Source organism: Entelurus aequoreus, linkage group LG08 (genome assembly GCF_033978785.1).
Source record: "Entelurus aequoreus isolate RoL-2023_Sb linkage group LG08, RoL_Eaeq_v1.1, whole genome shotgun sequence".
Taxonomy (NCBI): Eukaryota; Metazoa; Chordata; class Actinopteri; order Syngnathiformes; family Syngnathidae; genus Entelurus; species Entelurus aequoreus.
Window position 1 is genome coordinate 37,981,507 of NC_084738.1, and position 13,211 is coordinate 37,994,717.

Below are 13,211 nucleotides of genomic sequence, written 5' to 3' on the forward strand. Positions count from 1 at the left end.
TATATAGATATATTTGTGCTTTTCTGGCTTCCTTGTGTCTTTTACATGTTTTTTGTTTATACATATTCCTCAAAATAACAAGTGGATGACATATAAAAAACATCTATAAGGTTGAGTTTTTTAGTCCTGACGTTGTAGCTGCCAAAGTAATACGTACACTAGTCGGAAACGTCTTGACTAAGTTGTAGGAGTGTCAAAAAACATGGATTTTTAGATTAATTGCGATTCTTATTCATAACAATTCTTAATCGATTAAATATGTCCTGTCCAGCCACTCAGACAAATCATATTGTTGATGTAGATCAGGGATGTCAAACTCATTTTAGATCGGGGGCCACATGGAGAACAATCTACTCCAAAGTTAGCCTGACTTCTAAAATCATAGCACGATAACTTCAAAATAAAGACTTTGTTTAAAAATAGAACAAGCACATTCTGAAATTGTACAAATCATAATGTTGTTGTTGTTGTTTTTTGTACAATTACCTGTTGTGGTCAATAGTTTTCAATTCTATCTTTATTTGTCTTTATTTATATTTTCTGATTACATTATGTGATAATGTTCATCAGTCAACTCATTGGTGTTAATTTTCAATCCATCCAGATAAACAAATTATATCAAAATCAAATTACGATGTTATTTATGTAGTTTTATCATTTTCCTCGACTGATGTACTAACATCATGTGGTTTATTTTGTACATATTTGCTATTGTGACATCCGGTGGACACATTTAGAACAGCTGTTTCTTTCCTTCAAAAATTTCAGGTTATTTTTTTTACTTAGCAAACTCATCCCGCGGACCGTATAAAACATGTTCGCGGGCCTGATCCGGCCCTCAGGCCATACATTTGACACCCCTGATGTAGATGATCATATCTGCTGTACATATTTATTTTACAAAAGAGAAGTGTTGGATACTTCTCTTGTTGCCTTATTTGTATTTGACTTTATTAAATATTTGGGAAGCATTTTATTAAACAAAACAAGTTTTCTTTTAAGTAATATTGAAATTGATCAAAGCTGTTGATCTGTTTTATGGAGGAATGTAGTTAATCATAGAACTGGCACCCAATGTTACTAAAAAAAGTATTGATTTTGAATCGACAATCGTTGTAAATCGAATCGTTACCCCCAAGAATCAGATCGAATTGAACGTTGCTCAAAGATTCACAGCCCTGCTAAGTTGCATTACCACCTGGGTCATATTCATATTATATATGTTGAAAACAGAAGGATTCGTCTTAATATAAAGCAGGATGACAGGGTTTCGCTCCATAGTCACTCTCTTTCCTGTTTGCCCACATAAAGAACAACACACCCAGAATATAAAAGTAGGTATGGGCATTGGAACTGCGGTTAAAATAGACCATTTAAAAAGTATTTATGTTCTTGCGGACACTGCCTTAAATACAAAGCACTGAAGATAGTGGTTGCGCTTCCTTTTCATTACAGCAGCACATCTCTCTTGCACTCTCACTTACACACACACACACACGCTTTGGGGACAAGACTTTTGTCCCTAGTTGAACCCAGCGGCTCTTGCTTTCTCCTCTCTCCCACTCCATTTATTTGTCCCCTCTTCTCGCGGTCTCCTCCAACAAATGCTGCTACCTTCAACACTTCTCTCTCATTGATTAGAGGCCGGATAAGATGACATCATTTTTTCCATCTCAGAGTTTGGCCTTCACTTTGTTTCCATTTTTTCCCTTCATCCTCATATTTTTTTATTTTTTTATTTCTACCCCACACATTGAATTAGAATTAGCACAGGCTGAAACCAAGTTGGGACTGATACCCCATTTTTATGTTCCACTTTCTTATTTGTTTGTTAGTTCCAGAATGTTTTGTTGTGTTATTGGATTTTTTTTATTTTCAAGTGAAAATCGGATTGGTATTTTTTCTACAAAAGCAATATCGCTGATTGTAACCAGGAACTCCTTACGTTAATATATTTGATTACAATATGTTTTTCAGTCAAAGTTTAATAATGCATACAAGACTGCACAACTGGTTATTGGCTGGACCTCAAAAGCAGACGCAGCGTTTTTTAATTAACAGTTGACAAGGCGCAGAGAGTCAAAAGTCCAAAGAAAATAAACATTTTTCGACATGAGTAACAAAATGTGATGGGCATGTGGGGCTGGGCGATTATATGACCGCGATCGATGATCCCAAATAATTTGAGTTCAATGACGGTGATCAGCTGCTAGCATGTTACCCTCGATCAAACGTGGTGTAATTGTCTGTTAGAAGATACTGCAGTAGTTAAAGTTAAAGTACCACTATAGCTGTGGTGAAATTACCCTCTGTGTTTGACCCATCCCCTTGTTCCACCCCCTGGGAGGTTAGCGGAGCAGTGAGCAGCAGCGGTGGCCGCGCTCTGGAAACATTTTGGTGATTTAACCCCCAATTCCAACCCTTGATGCTGAGTGCCAAGCACGGTGGTAATGTGTCCCATTTTTATAGTCTTTGGTATGACTCGGCCGGGGTTTGAACTCACGACCTACCGATCTCAGGGCGGACCCTCTGACCACAAGGCCACTCAGCAGTAGGGGAACAATAGTTATTGTTATACTACTGCACGGAACAATCTGCCTTTATTGACCGTGATCCTGCATGTGTCTTTTAATGTGTCGGTGTGTGTGTACGTGTGTGTGTTGTGTTCTTGTGTGTGGGCGACTGCCACTGTCTGCTGTCACGAACGTCAGGCAAGTCACGATGTAACTAATGTCCAAACAGCGTTGTGCCTAGGGATGATGTTCGTTAAGAAATTATCGATGTCGATGCCATTATTGAATCCTCTTATCGAACCGTTACCATATCGAATCCAGATAGGTTGTTGTGTGTGCAGTGAGTTCCAAAAGCCGTAGATGTTATGTGACTGGGCCAGCACGCTGTTTATATGGAGGAAAAGCGGACGTGACTGAGGACAGCATGCGGGTGCAGGTTTCAGGTGAGAGAGGCACGCCCTCAGTGAGCATATAGTGCTGCTATGTGCCGACAAACACATCACCAACATGGACGAGGTGCCGCTCACTTTCGACGTCCCGGTGAAGCACACTGTGGAGAAGAAGGGGACCAGCATGGTAGCGAATCCATACGCACAACGGGGCAAGAGAAGTCGGCTTTTACTGTTGTGCTAGCTTGCTGTGCTAATGGACAACGAGACTGACTTTGAAAATGAGGAGAGGGAATCTGGCGTGTTTGATGAAGAACTTGCCCAGCTGTTCATTTCGGACACAGAAGATGAGGACTTTGATGGATTTGTGGATGAGGATTGATCAAAAAATAATGTGAGTACATTGATAAATACTTCAATAAAGAACATCCGAACTCAGCTTTGCTCCTGATGCCTATTTAAAACAGCGTCCATGCATGCTAGCGTATGTTTTAAGCTAGCGTATGTTTAACCATGCCTGCGCCCAAAAAGACGCTGCGCCTTATTTATGCGTTAAATACAGGAATAGCACCCGTAACTGACACGGCACCTTTTAATACGGTGCGCCCTATGGTCGCGAAAATACGGTATAGTGGCTTCGATAACAGGAACCGGTTCTCAAAAAGGGATTTGAATCCATGGAATCGGTTCTTTTCTTATCGAAGCATCGGGAGAACCGGTTTTCGAACATCACCCCTAGTTGTGCCTCTTCCCCCTTCCACAGCTGGAAGTGCAGCCAGGTAGAACAAAATAAAGAAATATGACTAATACTAGCATAGAAGTTGAAACACAACATTTAAAAGGAGCAGCTCACCACAATCCTGCCCTGAATGCGGACTTGCAGGCAGGCACAGAATGTCTTTGTGACTGAACTACTGTGTTGGTCCTGACTGGGACAATAAACACACCTACTAATGTAATAAGAACAAAAAAATATTTTATATCTAAATTTTTTTGAATCAGATTTTTGTTTGTCTTTGCTCTGATTAGATTTTTGACTTTATGGATAAAAACATTTTGTTCCTGAAGTAATCATTAAACTTGTTTTATATGTTGTTACACATTATTTTACAGTACCTCAATTCAAACTGCATTTTAATGCATTTTCATTCAATGTATGCTACAGTATTCGCGTCTTTAAAAACTCCACAATCTGGGCCACCGCTTGTTGTTTACCAAAGCACTGATGTATACAAGTAATCAAAGAATACAGATAATAATTTACCATTTGAAAGTGTTGTTTAGTAAATGTGTACCTGAAATAAAAGTCTTATAGTATTCAGTACACCACTGATACTTTGTTTACTGCAGAATGTTTGTGAAGACAAACAGAAAAACTAAAAACTTTTGAGAGAAAAAAATAAGTTATCTTTACCCCTCCAAAACATACTAAAAAAGAAGCGAAACCGTGGCTCTAAAACTGAGCGTGGGTTCCCTGTACTATTGCACTTCTAGTAAACACAATCATAGATATGAACAAAATGAGAGCTGTCAGCTGTTAGCATATATTACCCTGATCAAACATGGTGGAAATGTCTGTTACAACATACTGCAGTAATAAACAGTAGGGATGCAACAGTACTCGCTATAATCCTGCACGGTACAATCTGACTAATAAAAAGTAAAACATTGTGATGTTAATAGAAATTCAATGATATAAAAAAAAAAAAATTGATAATTTTATTTTTTGCCATATCGCCCTGTCCAATGTGCATAAAATTAAAACTTACAAAAATTGCTGTGCACAAAAAGTCCAAAATTAAAAACTAGCAAACAGATGGCTCAGATGGCCAGGAGAGAGTGTCAAAGTCGAAAGACAATCGAACAATTCTTATGTGAGACTAACACACATATGCTTTTTTTGTACATTGTAACTCGTAAATAAACGTGAGCAAGAGTAAGCTAACAATGGAGGTAATGTGATTCGAACTTCCTTGCTTCCCTGCTCCCTGCAAATGTATTATAGATAAGCATGCCTCTCACCTGAAAAGAAACATGGCTGGTGATACAATCTGACAAGTTGGGACATTTTGACAGCCGTTTCGGACCTGAAACTGGCGAGAACGACATAAAAAGCTCTTGTCTCCACCCGCGCCTTTTTCTTTGCGAGGATCACTAAATGCGAATATAAGTACATCCTTGCTGTCGGCATTCTAATGACAGCAGACCTTGTACAGGAAGTGATTTTTTAATTATGTTTGTTGTCTCTCATAAAGTCTGCAGTGAGCAGAAATCAGTGATGAAGAAACAAAAAGCAAACATTGTGATGCGTTTTGGAAATTAATGCACCACATATGCTTAAAATGATCAAAATCGGTAAATATTAAATATTATAATTGTACCCGTTACTACATTACATATATACTTACATCATGTAAATAAAACCCTAATGGAGGTGTGTGGATGTTTTTTTAGGAGCTCTATAGGCAGAATTGAACAGCTTCTGTAGGCTCCATTGTAAGCAGACTTTTGATAGGATTTATTTAATATTTAGAATGCATAAAAAAAAATTCCATCCGTTGTCATGTCTTTCATAATGATTGTGAATGATAGGCAAAATTCGTAAGGCAAATAAAAGTGCAACGTTGACAAAAGATTGATTCCATCCTGGTACTGGTTGAAAAAACAGATAACTCGCAGAATATTTTCCTGTTGTTGTGGGTTAGTGTTTGGCATCATTTATAGTAACTGTCATAGGTTGCAGAGAAACCTGCTTTGTAGTGCCACTGATGATAAACGTGGTTGCCCATGTGCTGACCGCCCTGACCGTAGTCTGTGCGTGACAAGAGGCTGACAAAATGCTTTGCCTTTTAGGTGCCCCTGCCTCCTTCAATCCACGCTTTGCAAGAATAGAAGCAGGTATAAATTTTTAACAGAACACAACAGCAGCATCTGGAATGCTTCTCTTAGAATCAAAATAATTGTCTGCGAGGATTGTGATGTTTTGGAAGACGCGGCAGCTGCACCAGTTGGGTTCCAATATTGAAACTAGAGCCACACTACAGAGTTGTTTTGTCCCCCATGTAGCGTCATAGCCCATCTGTTGTATTTTTGTGATTGAGCATATGTTTTTGGTTCCCTTATCACTTGTCTAGCATCTCCATGCAAAGGCAGGATGTGTCTGAACTGCTCTGCAATGTGCACACCTATTTCTGTGACTAGGTAAAAAAAAAGGATGAACATAAATTTGATGGATAACGCCTGCACTTCCCCTCTTATGTCTGGTATTGTAATGCGTTGTCGTGTACCACTATGCAAATCCGACTAGTGAGCTTTTCAATCTTCAAGGTCTGCGTCCATACAGTCCTCACATTCACTTAAAGGATCTCTCATACCGTGGAGATTGTCAGTCATTTTAATTAGCTGGATGAAATTACCTCGCACACTGTATTAGATACTTACCAGTAAGATAGCGTGTGTTTCCTGTAAACCGCTCAGGGGACGGACCTCATTTAGAGCATAGGAAGTTAACCAGTCTTTTTTAAGTCGTCAGTTTATAATCTTTACAAAAACTTATCAAGCACTTACATGGCAGGGCAATATTAGCAGTGGGAGCGGCTCGGTTCGATCCGTGTTGATTTGCTAAGTGGTAATCAATATCATTTAACTGCTTGACGCTAAACATAACTAATTTTGGGAAAACAGAAGGGAGGTCTCACCAAAAGTTCCATTTTGAAAGGGAGTCCTGCCACACACATTCTTACACCGGTGTGGGTGGCACTGGAAACAAGGTGGGTGAAGTGTATTGCCCAACAACACCATTGACTACCAACAACCCTCAAGTTTCTGGACGACTGCTCGACCATCTGAGCCACACGGTCTTTATTAAAGCAAACAAGCAAGCAAAGTGTCTCCATTTATGTTCATACAAGTTCATCTTACTTGTGTACAATATAATAGTTAGGGTGCAGAGACAAGTGGCAATATGTTCAACATGGTGATCCTGGAAGAACCAGTGTGATTTATCTTTTTTGTTTGTTTGTTTTTTGTTTTTTTTTACCTGTTCAGCTTCTCAGGCAATTCATATAGTTGATGTAGATGCCCATATCGGCTGTACAAATTTACTTTACAAAAGAGAAGTGTGGGATACTTCTCTTGTTGCCTTATTTTTATTTGACTTTATTAAATGTATTTATATTATCATATGGTACAGCCGGGCCGGAGCAGGAGGGGATAGGAAGAGAAAAAAAGGAAGGCAGAGGGGGAAATTGTGGGGACAAGAGGGGGATTAGACAGAGAGACAAAAACAACAACAACAAACACAACAATAACAACAACAATAAAGCAACATCAGCAAATACAATATGTACAAATATGATGGTAAAAGTGATAGCATAGAAGCAGTTAGTGAAATAAATAATAATACAGAAATGACTATGAGCATCATTACACTACAAATGGAGCAATACAAATACCAATACAAATACCAATAGAAATACCGCTATTGATAATGAATAATACCAATAATTTACCACTATTATCAACAATACAGTTGATCAAATGCAACAATACATATATGTAATGACAACTAGAGATACAAAAGAATGCAGATAAATGGAGGGGAAGAAAGATAAGCCAGCTATATTAACCTTGTAGATTGTTATAGTAACAATAGGTTAAGCTTTGTCAGTGTGCTATGTGTTACCCAGTTTACCCTAGGGTAACAACGTTAATTTATGTTTGATGAAACGTGATTATATGCATGAGTGTATGTATGTATATGTACTTGTATATGTACAGTATGTGTATATGTATGTTTGTACAGTGAATGTATATGTACAGTATGTGTATGTTTGTACAGTGAATGTGCGTGTGGATGTACGAACTTTGAGTATGTAGGTATGTATTGTATTTGTGTATGTATGTGGGAGCGTAGGTACCTATATATGTATGTATGAATAACGGTGTGTATGTGATTATATATGTGTATGTATATATATATATATATATATATATATATATATATATATATATATATATATATATATATATATATATATATATATATATATATATATATATATATATGTGTGTGATTTATCGTTGACAGTGTATGGCAGGGGTCCCCAAACTTTTTGACTCGGGGGCCGCATTGGGTTAAAAAAATTTGGCAGAGGGCCGGGCTGTATATATGTGTGTGTATATATATATATATATATATATATATATATATATATATATATATATATATATATATATATATATATATATATATATATACATACATATATACATTGTCTTTATATTCCAGCGAGTTAATCCGTTTTGTCATTTAATATCAATTAACATTGATGTTCATCAACATTTAACATTGCCACGTTATCTTGGGAGAATTCATTTTTAGACAATATGATTTGCCTGAGAGGCTAGGAGACACCGAGAGTAACAAGCGGTATAAAATGGATTAGAAAGGAAAGATAAAATAAAATTAAAAAAAATTAAAATTAAAAATTAACTTCTTTTTTTTTTTTTTTTTAACTTGGGACTTCCCGTGGGCCGGATTTTGGATGCTGGGGGGCCGGATTCGGCCCGCGGGCCGTAGTTTGGGGACCCCTTGTGTATGGTATGCTGCTTGCTGCTTGCAATGAGGAATCAGACTAGATTTGTTTGATGACAATTTGCAAATTCAATTGGATAAAAAAAAATGTTTAAGTACCACTGATAGTCACACACACACTAGATGTGGTGAAATTATCATCTGCATTTGACCCATCCCCCTGGTTCAACCCCTGGGAGGTGAGGGGAGCTGTGAGCAGCAGCAGTGGCCGCGCTCGGGAATCATTTTGGTGATGCTGAGTGCCAAGCAGGGAGGTAATGGGTCCAATGTTTATAGTCTTTGGTATGACTCGGCCGGGGTTTAAACTCACAACACTCTAACCACAAGGCCACTAAGCAGGCTGTCACACTATGATAAAAAATTAAAGGAGCAATATTAAATGTCTTAAATAACACCATTTTATTATTACCACTGCACTCATACAGATAAACACAGTGCTATCATAAAGCCTAATGCAACCCTCTATTAAACATCTCTGTCCCACAGCTGTCTGAGATACATGGATAAAAGTTAACATTTTGTTGGGGAGGAAGATGCAGAAGGTTGATGCACTTACTGTAACTTGTACCAGGCGCAGTAAGGAACACATAAGTGCGTGCAGGCGATGTTGAAATACTAACGCTAGTCTGATCAGTTGTAATGGGAGCAGAAAATACTGCTGCAATCGTCTGAATCTTTTTCTTCAGTGGTATTTTTGCATTCTCCTTTCCCTGCTGACAATCTTGCCATAAGTGGAATGTATCCGCAGACGCCATCTGAGTATATCAAAACAGCGACCAACATTCTGAGTATTTTTAATCACCTCCAAGGGGGGGGGGAGGGGGGGGGGGGGTGTTTTCTTATTTCATTCGTCCCCTAAGCGTTAAAACACCATCGACATGAATGAGCACTACATCGAGCAGTGGAAATGTGGGTTTATTTACCATCATGTTTGTATCTTTAGTTGTTGAAATGAATAAATAGAAACTAGTCTTTTTAGTAGCAGCTAAACTAGCACTCAGTGTAGATCATGTCAGTGTAGATCCTCTATATTCAACAAGCCGCCCAGGGGCCAAATCTGGCCCGGTAATGTTGCAGCAGATTTCTAAAAACACTATAGCACTGTCCAGGGGCGCCGAAAAGGGGGGGTTAAGGAGACGGATTCTAGGGGCCCATTATGGAGGGGGGCCCAGAGAGGCCCCTAATGATGACGAAATTATAATAGAGGGGGCCCTGTAAAGATTTTTTTCATGGGGCCCAAAATCCCTAGCGGCGCACCTGGCGCTGTCATAAAGAGGGTTTTTGACCCACCTTGCGCCCAGTGCCATCCACACTGGTGTATGAATGTTTGTAGCAGGACTCCTGAAAAAAATATTTTTTAGTCTTGATCTCAATAAAAAGGTACAACAAAAAAGGTTAAAGGCCTACTGAAATGAAATTGTTTTATTCAAACGGGTATAGCAGATCCATTCTATGTGTCATACTTGATCATTTCCCGATATTGCCATATTTTTGCTGAAAGGATTTAGTAGAGAACATCGATGATAAAGTTCACAACTTTTGATCGCTGATAAAAAAAAAAGCCTTGCTTGTACCGGAAGTAGCGTGACGTCACAGGTTGAAGGGCTCCTCACATTTCCCCATTGTTTACAATGCAGCGAGAGCGATACAGACCGAGAAAGTGACGATTACCCCATTAATTTGAGCATAGATTAAAGATTTGTGGATGAGGAACATGAGAGTGAAGGACTAGAGTGCAGTGCAGGACGTATATTTTTTCGCTCTGACCGTAACTTAGGTACAAGGGTTCATTGGATTCCACACTTTCTCCTTTTTCTATTGTGGATCACGGATTTGTATTTTAAACCACCTCGGATACTATATCCTCTTGAAAATGAGAGTTGAGAACGCAAAATGGACATTCACAGTGACTTTTATCTCCGCGACAATACATCGGCGAAGCTCTTTAGCTACGGAACTAACGTGATAGCATTGTGCTTAAATGCAGATAGAAACAAAAGAAATAAACCCCTGACTGGAAGGATAGACAGAAAATCAACAATACTATTAAACCATGGACATGTAACTACACGGTTAATGCTTTCCAGCCTGTCGAAGCTTAACAATGCTGTTGCTAACGGTGCCATTGAAGCTAACTTAGCTACGGGACCTCGACAGAGCTATGCTAAAAACATTAGCTATCCACCTAGCACAGCCAGCCCTCATCTGCTCATCAACACCCATGCTCACCTGCGTTCCAGCGATCGACGGAGCGACAAAGGACTTTACCCGATCATAGATGCGGTCGGCGGCCCGGAGACGGAGGAAGTCAAGGTGAGGTCGCCGGCTAGAGCGTCTGCTATCCATCTCAAAGTTCTCCTGGTTGTGTTGCTGTAGTCCACCGCTAATACACCGATCCCACCTACAGCTTTCTTCTTTGCAGTCTTCATTGTTCATTAAACAAATTGCAAAAGATTCACCAACACAGATGTCCACAATACTGTGGAATTATGTGGTGAAAACAGAGCTTTTTGTATTGGATCCAATGGGGTCCGAATACTTCCGTTCACTCCGTGACATCACGCGCAAACGTCATCATACCGAGACGTTTTCAACCGGAAGTTTCGCGGGAAATTTAAAATTGCACTTTATAAGTTAACCCGGCCGTATTGGCATGTGTTGCAATGTTAAGATTTCATCATTGATATATAAACTATCAGAATGCGTGGTCGGTAGTAGTGGGTTTCAGTAGGCCTTTAAGCCGTAGGTTAACTCATAGCTTATATACTGTAAGCTCTAACATGCTAGGCAGTAGAATATAAGTGTTTGTTTATTCCATATAAGAGTTGCGGCGTCAGTCGGGAGAAACTGAGCTTCTGCAAATGTTCCAATTGCTGCAATTACTCACACTGCTAAATAAACATCAGATGGTAAATTCTTGATTAAGACAAAAGAATATGCTGAGCCGAGAGGATTCTGATCGAATTTGGCTATTCCTTCCTTGACAGTGCATGATATGCTGCTTGCAATGAGGAATTTGAATAGATTTGGTTGACGGCCATTTGTAGATTAATTGTATGTTAATTGTTGTGTATCATGTGTTTCTTTACTCAGCAGGCCAACGAGATTGCACAGTCGGAGGGTTCCCAGATTCTTCATCTGCAGCCAAATGACTCCTTAGAGAAACAGCAGCCCAAAAGACTACACGTCTCAAACATACCATTTCGTTTCCGAGACCCTGACCTTCGGCAAATGTTTGGGGTAAGACACGAGTACCACAGTAAAACTAACATATCCTTTCTGAAGTTGTTGTTACAAATGTAGAACATACTCTGATGAAACAAAAAGATTATTCTACACTCATTCTGATTCTTTGGATTGGTAGACTCTGTTCACAGATGTTGACAACCGGCTAAAACAAACGCTGGCGTGTTTACTCTGCTAGTGCTGTACAAACCAAACAAGCACATAACGAGTATTGAATGTTAATTCTGGTGTGTATTAGTGGGTAACAGTATAGTGGAGAGTGCTCGTCTCTTAAGAGTGCCGTCTCTTCGCTCAGTTTTTGCTTTATTTGCAAGCAAAAATCTGGGTTACAAGCCTGCCCGAGAAACCTCCCCACCTGTAGTAGGCAAAGTTTAATTAGTTAGAACTTGTGCTATATCTGCTATTATAAGGACTGTCAGAAAATATTGTTGTCGTCATTAAAGTATGGATATCTGACAAACCACACCATTCTGTTATGATGCTGATGAAAGGGTAATAGACAGTCAAGATGGAGCAAGGTGAACCAGCTGGTTCTGTCAATTGATTATATTACAAAAGAAAGAATGATTGAACAGTCAAAAACAGTTTCAGTTTTACCGAAGCTGTAAGTACCATGTCAAGGGTCGCGGTGTGCTAGGCGAGTGCGAGGTACCCCAGATTGTGATGACTACTTTGCAGGCACAGTCAAAAAGAGGCATTAACAAAAACTTACCAAAGAAATGTGCCTTACGCCGTGCAAAGCAAGAACAAACTTATGAGGAAGCAACAGAAAGCATCAAGCAAAAGAATAAGTGGTCCAATTCCTAAATAGCATAACAAGAAAACACATGAAATGATTTAGCAACGAACAAATGCTGCAGCATAACAAAAAAGGTGCTGATCATTAATTCCATACATTTGGGGATGTAATGATAAACAGTAATAACGATAACAGTGGTAAAACTCCAGACGGTTACTGTTTTAAATTAAAATTATAAAAAAACAAAAACGTGATTGATATCTGCACTTTGTACAACTCAAGGACTGACAGGCGCCAGGCTGCCAGCTTAAATGCTAACATGAAAACAAGAGACAATAACGTTTCTTCCCATCTAAAAACAATATAACCCAATCTAAACTTATATAAACACATTGCTGTCTGACCATCAAAGATATTCAATTGTGCACATTGAACCCACAGGCTGTGCTCTCCTAAGTATACGCAGACTAGACGGAGGTGTTTTGACGATGCATTCAAGTACCACTGAACAGAGTAGGATGCCACAACAGCCGCTAGAAATGATAATCTTTTTTTGTTAAGCACTTTTTCAATTAAATAGTACCAATATTTAAAACCATAAAAACTTAGCCATTAAAATGAATCATAAGGAAGGGACATCCTGCAAAATAGTGGGTTTCTAACAGTGTGTCTATGTATTTTATTTAAAGATTTCAGTGTGGGTGTATACTGCAAGTACTTTTTGAGCA

At 39.0% G+C, this 13,211-nt stretch overlaps 1 protein-coding gene across 10 annotated transcripts in view; it reads left to right on the forward strand.

Moving 5' to 3' along the window:
* The window catches only part of rbfox3a (RNA binding fox-1 homolog 3a), a 1,185,382-nt gene that overhangs the window by 970,260 nt on the left and 201,911 nt on the right, over positions 1–13,211 (forward strand). For 8 of the 10 annotated variants that reach the window (XM_062056429.1, XM_062056431.1, XM_062056424.1 and 5 more), the window contains one exon: positions 11,592–11,738. In XM_062056429.1, the coding sequence (XP_061912413.1) occupies positions 11,592–11,738 (147 nt within the window). The remainder of the gene's footprint in view (positions 1–11,591; positions 11,739–13,211) is intronic. The other 2 variants (XM_062056427.1, XM_062056428.1) reach the window with 1 other exon arrangement.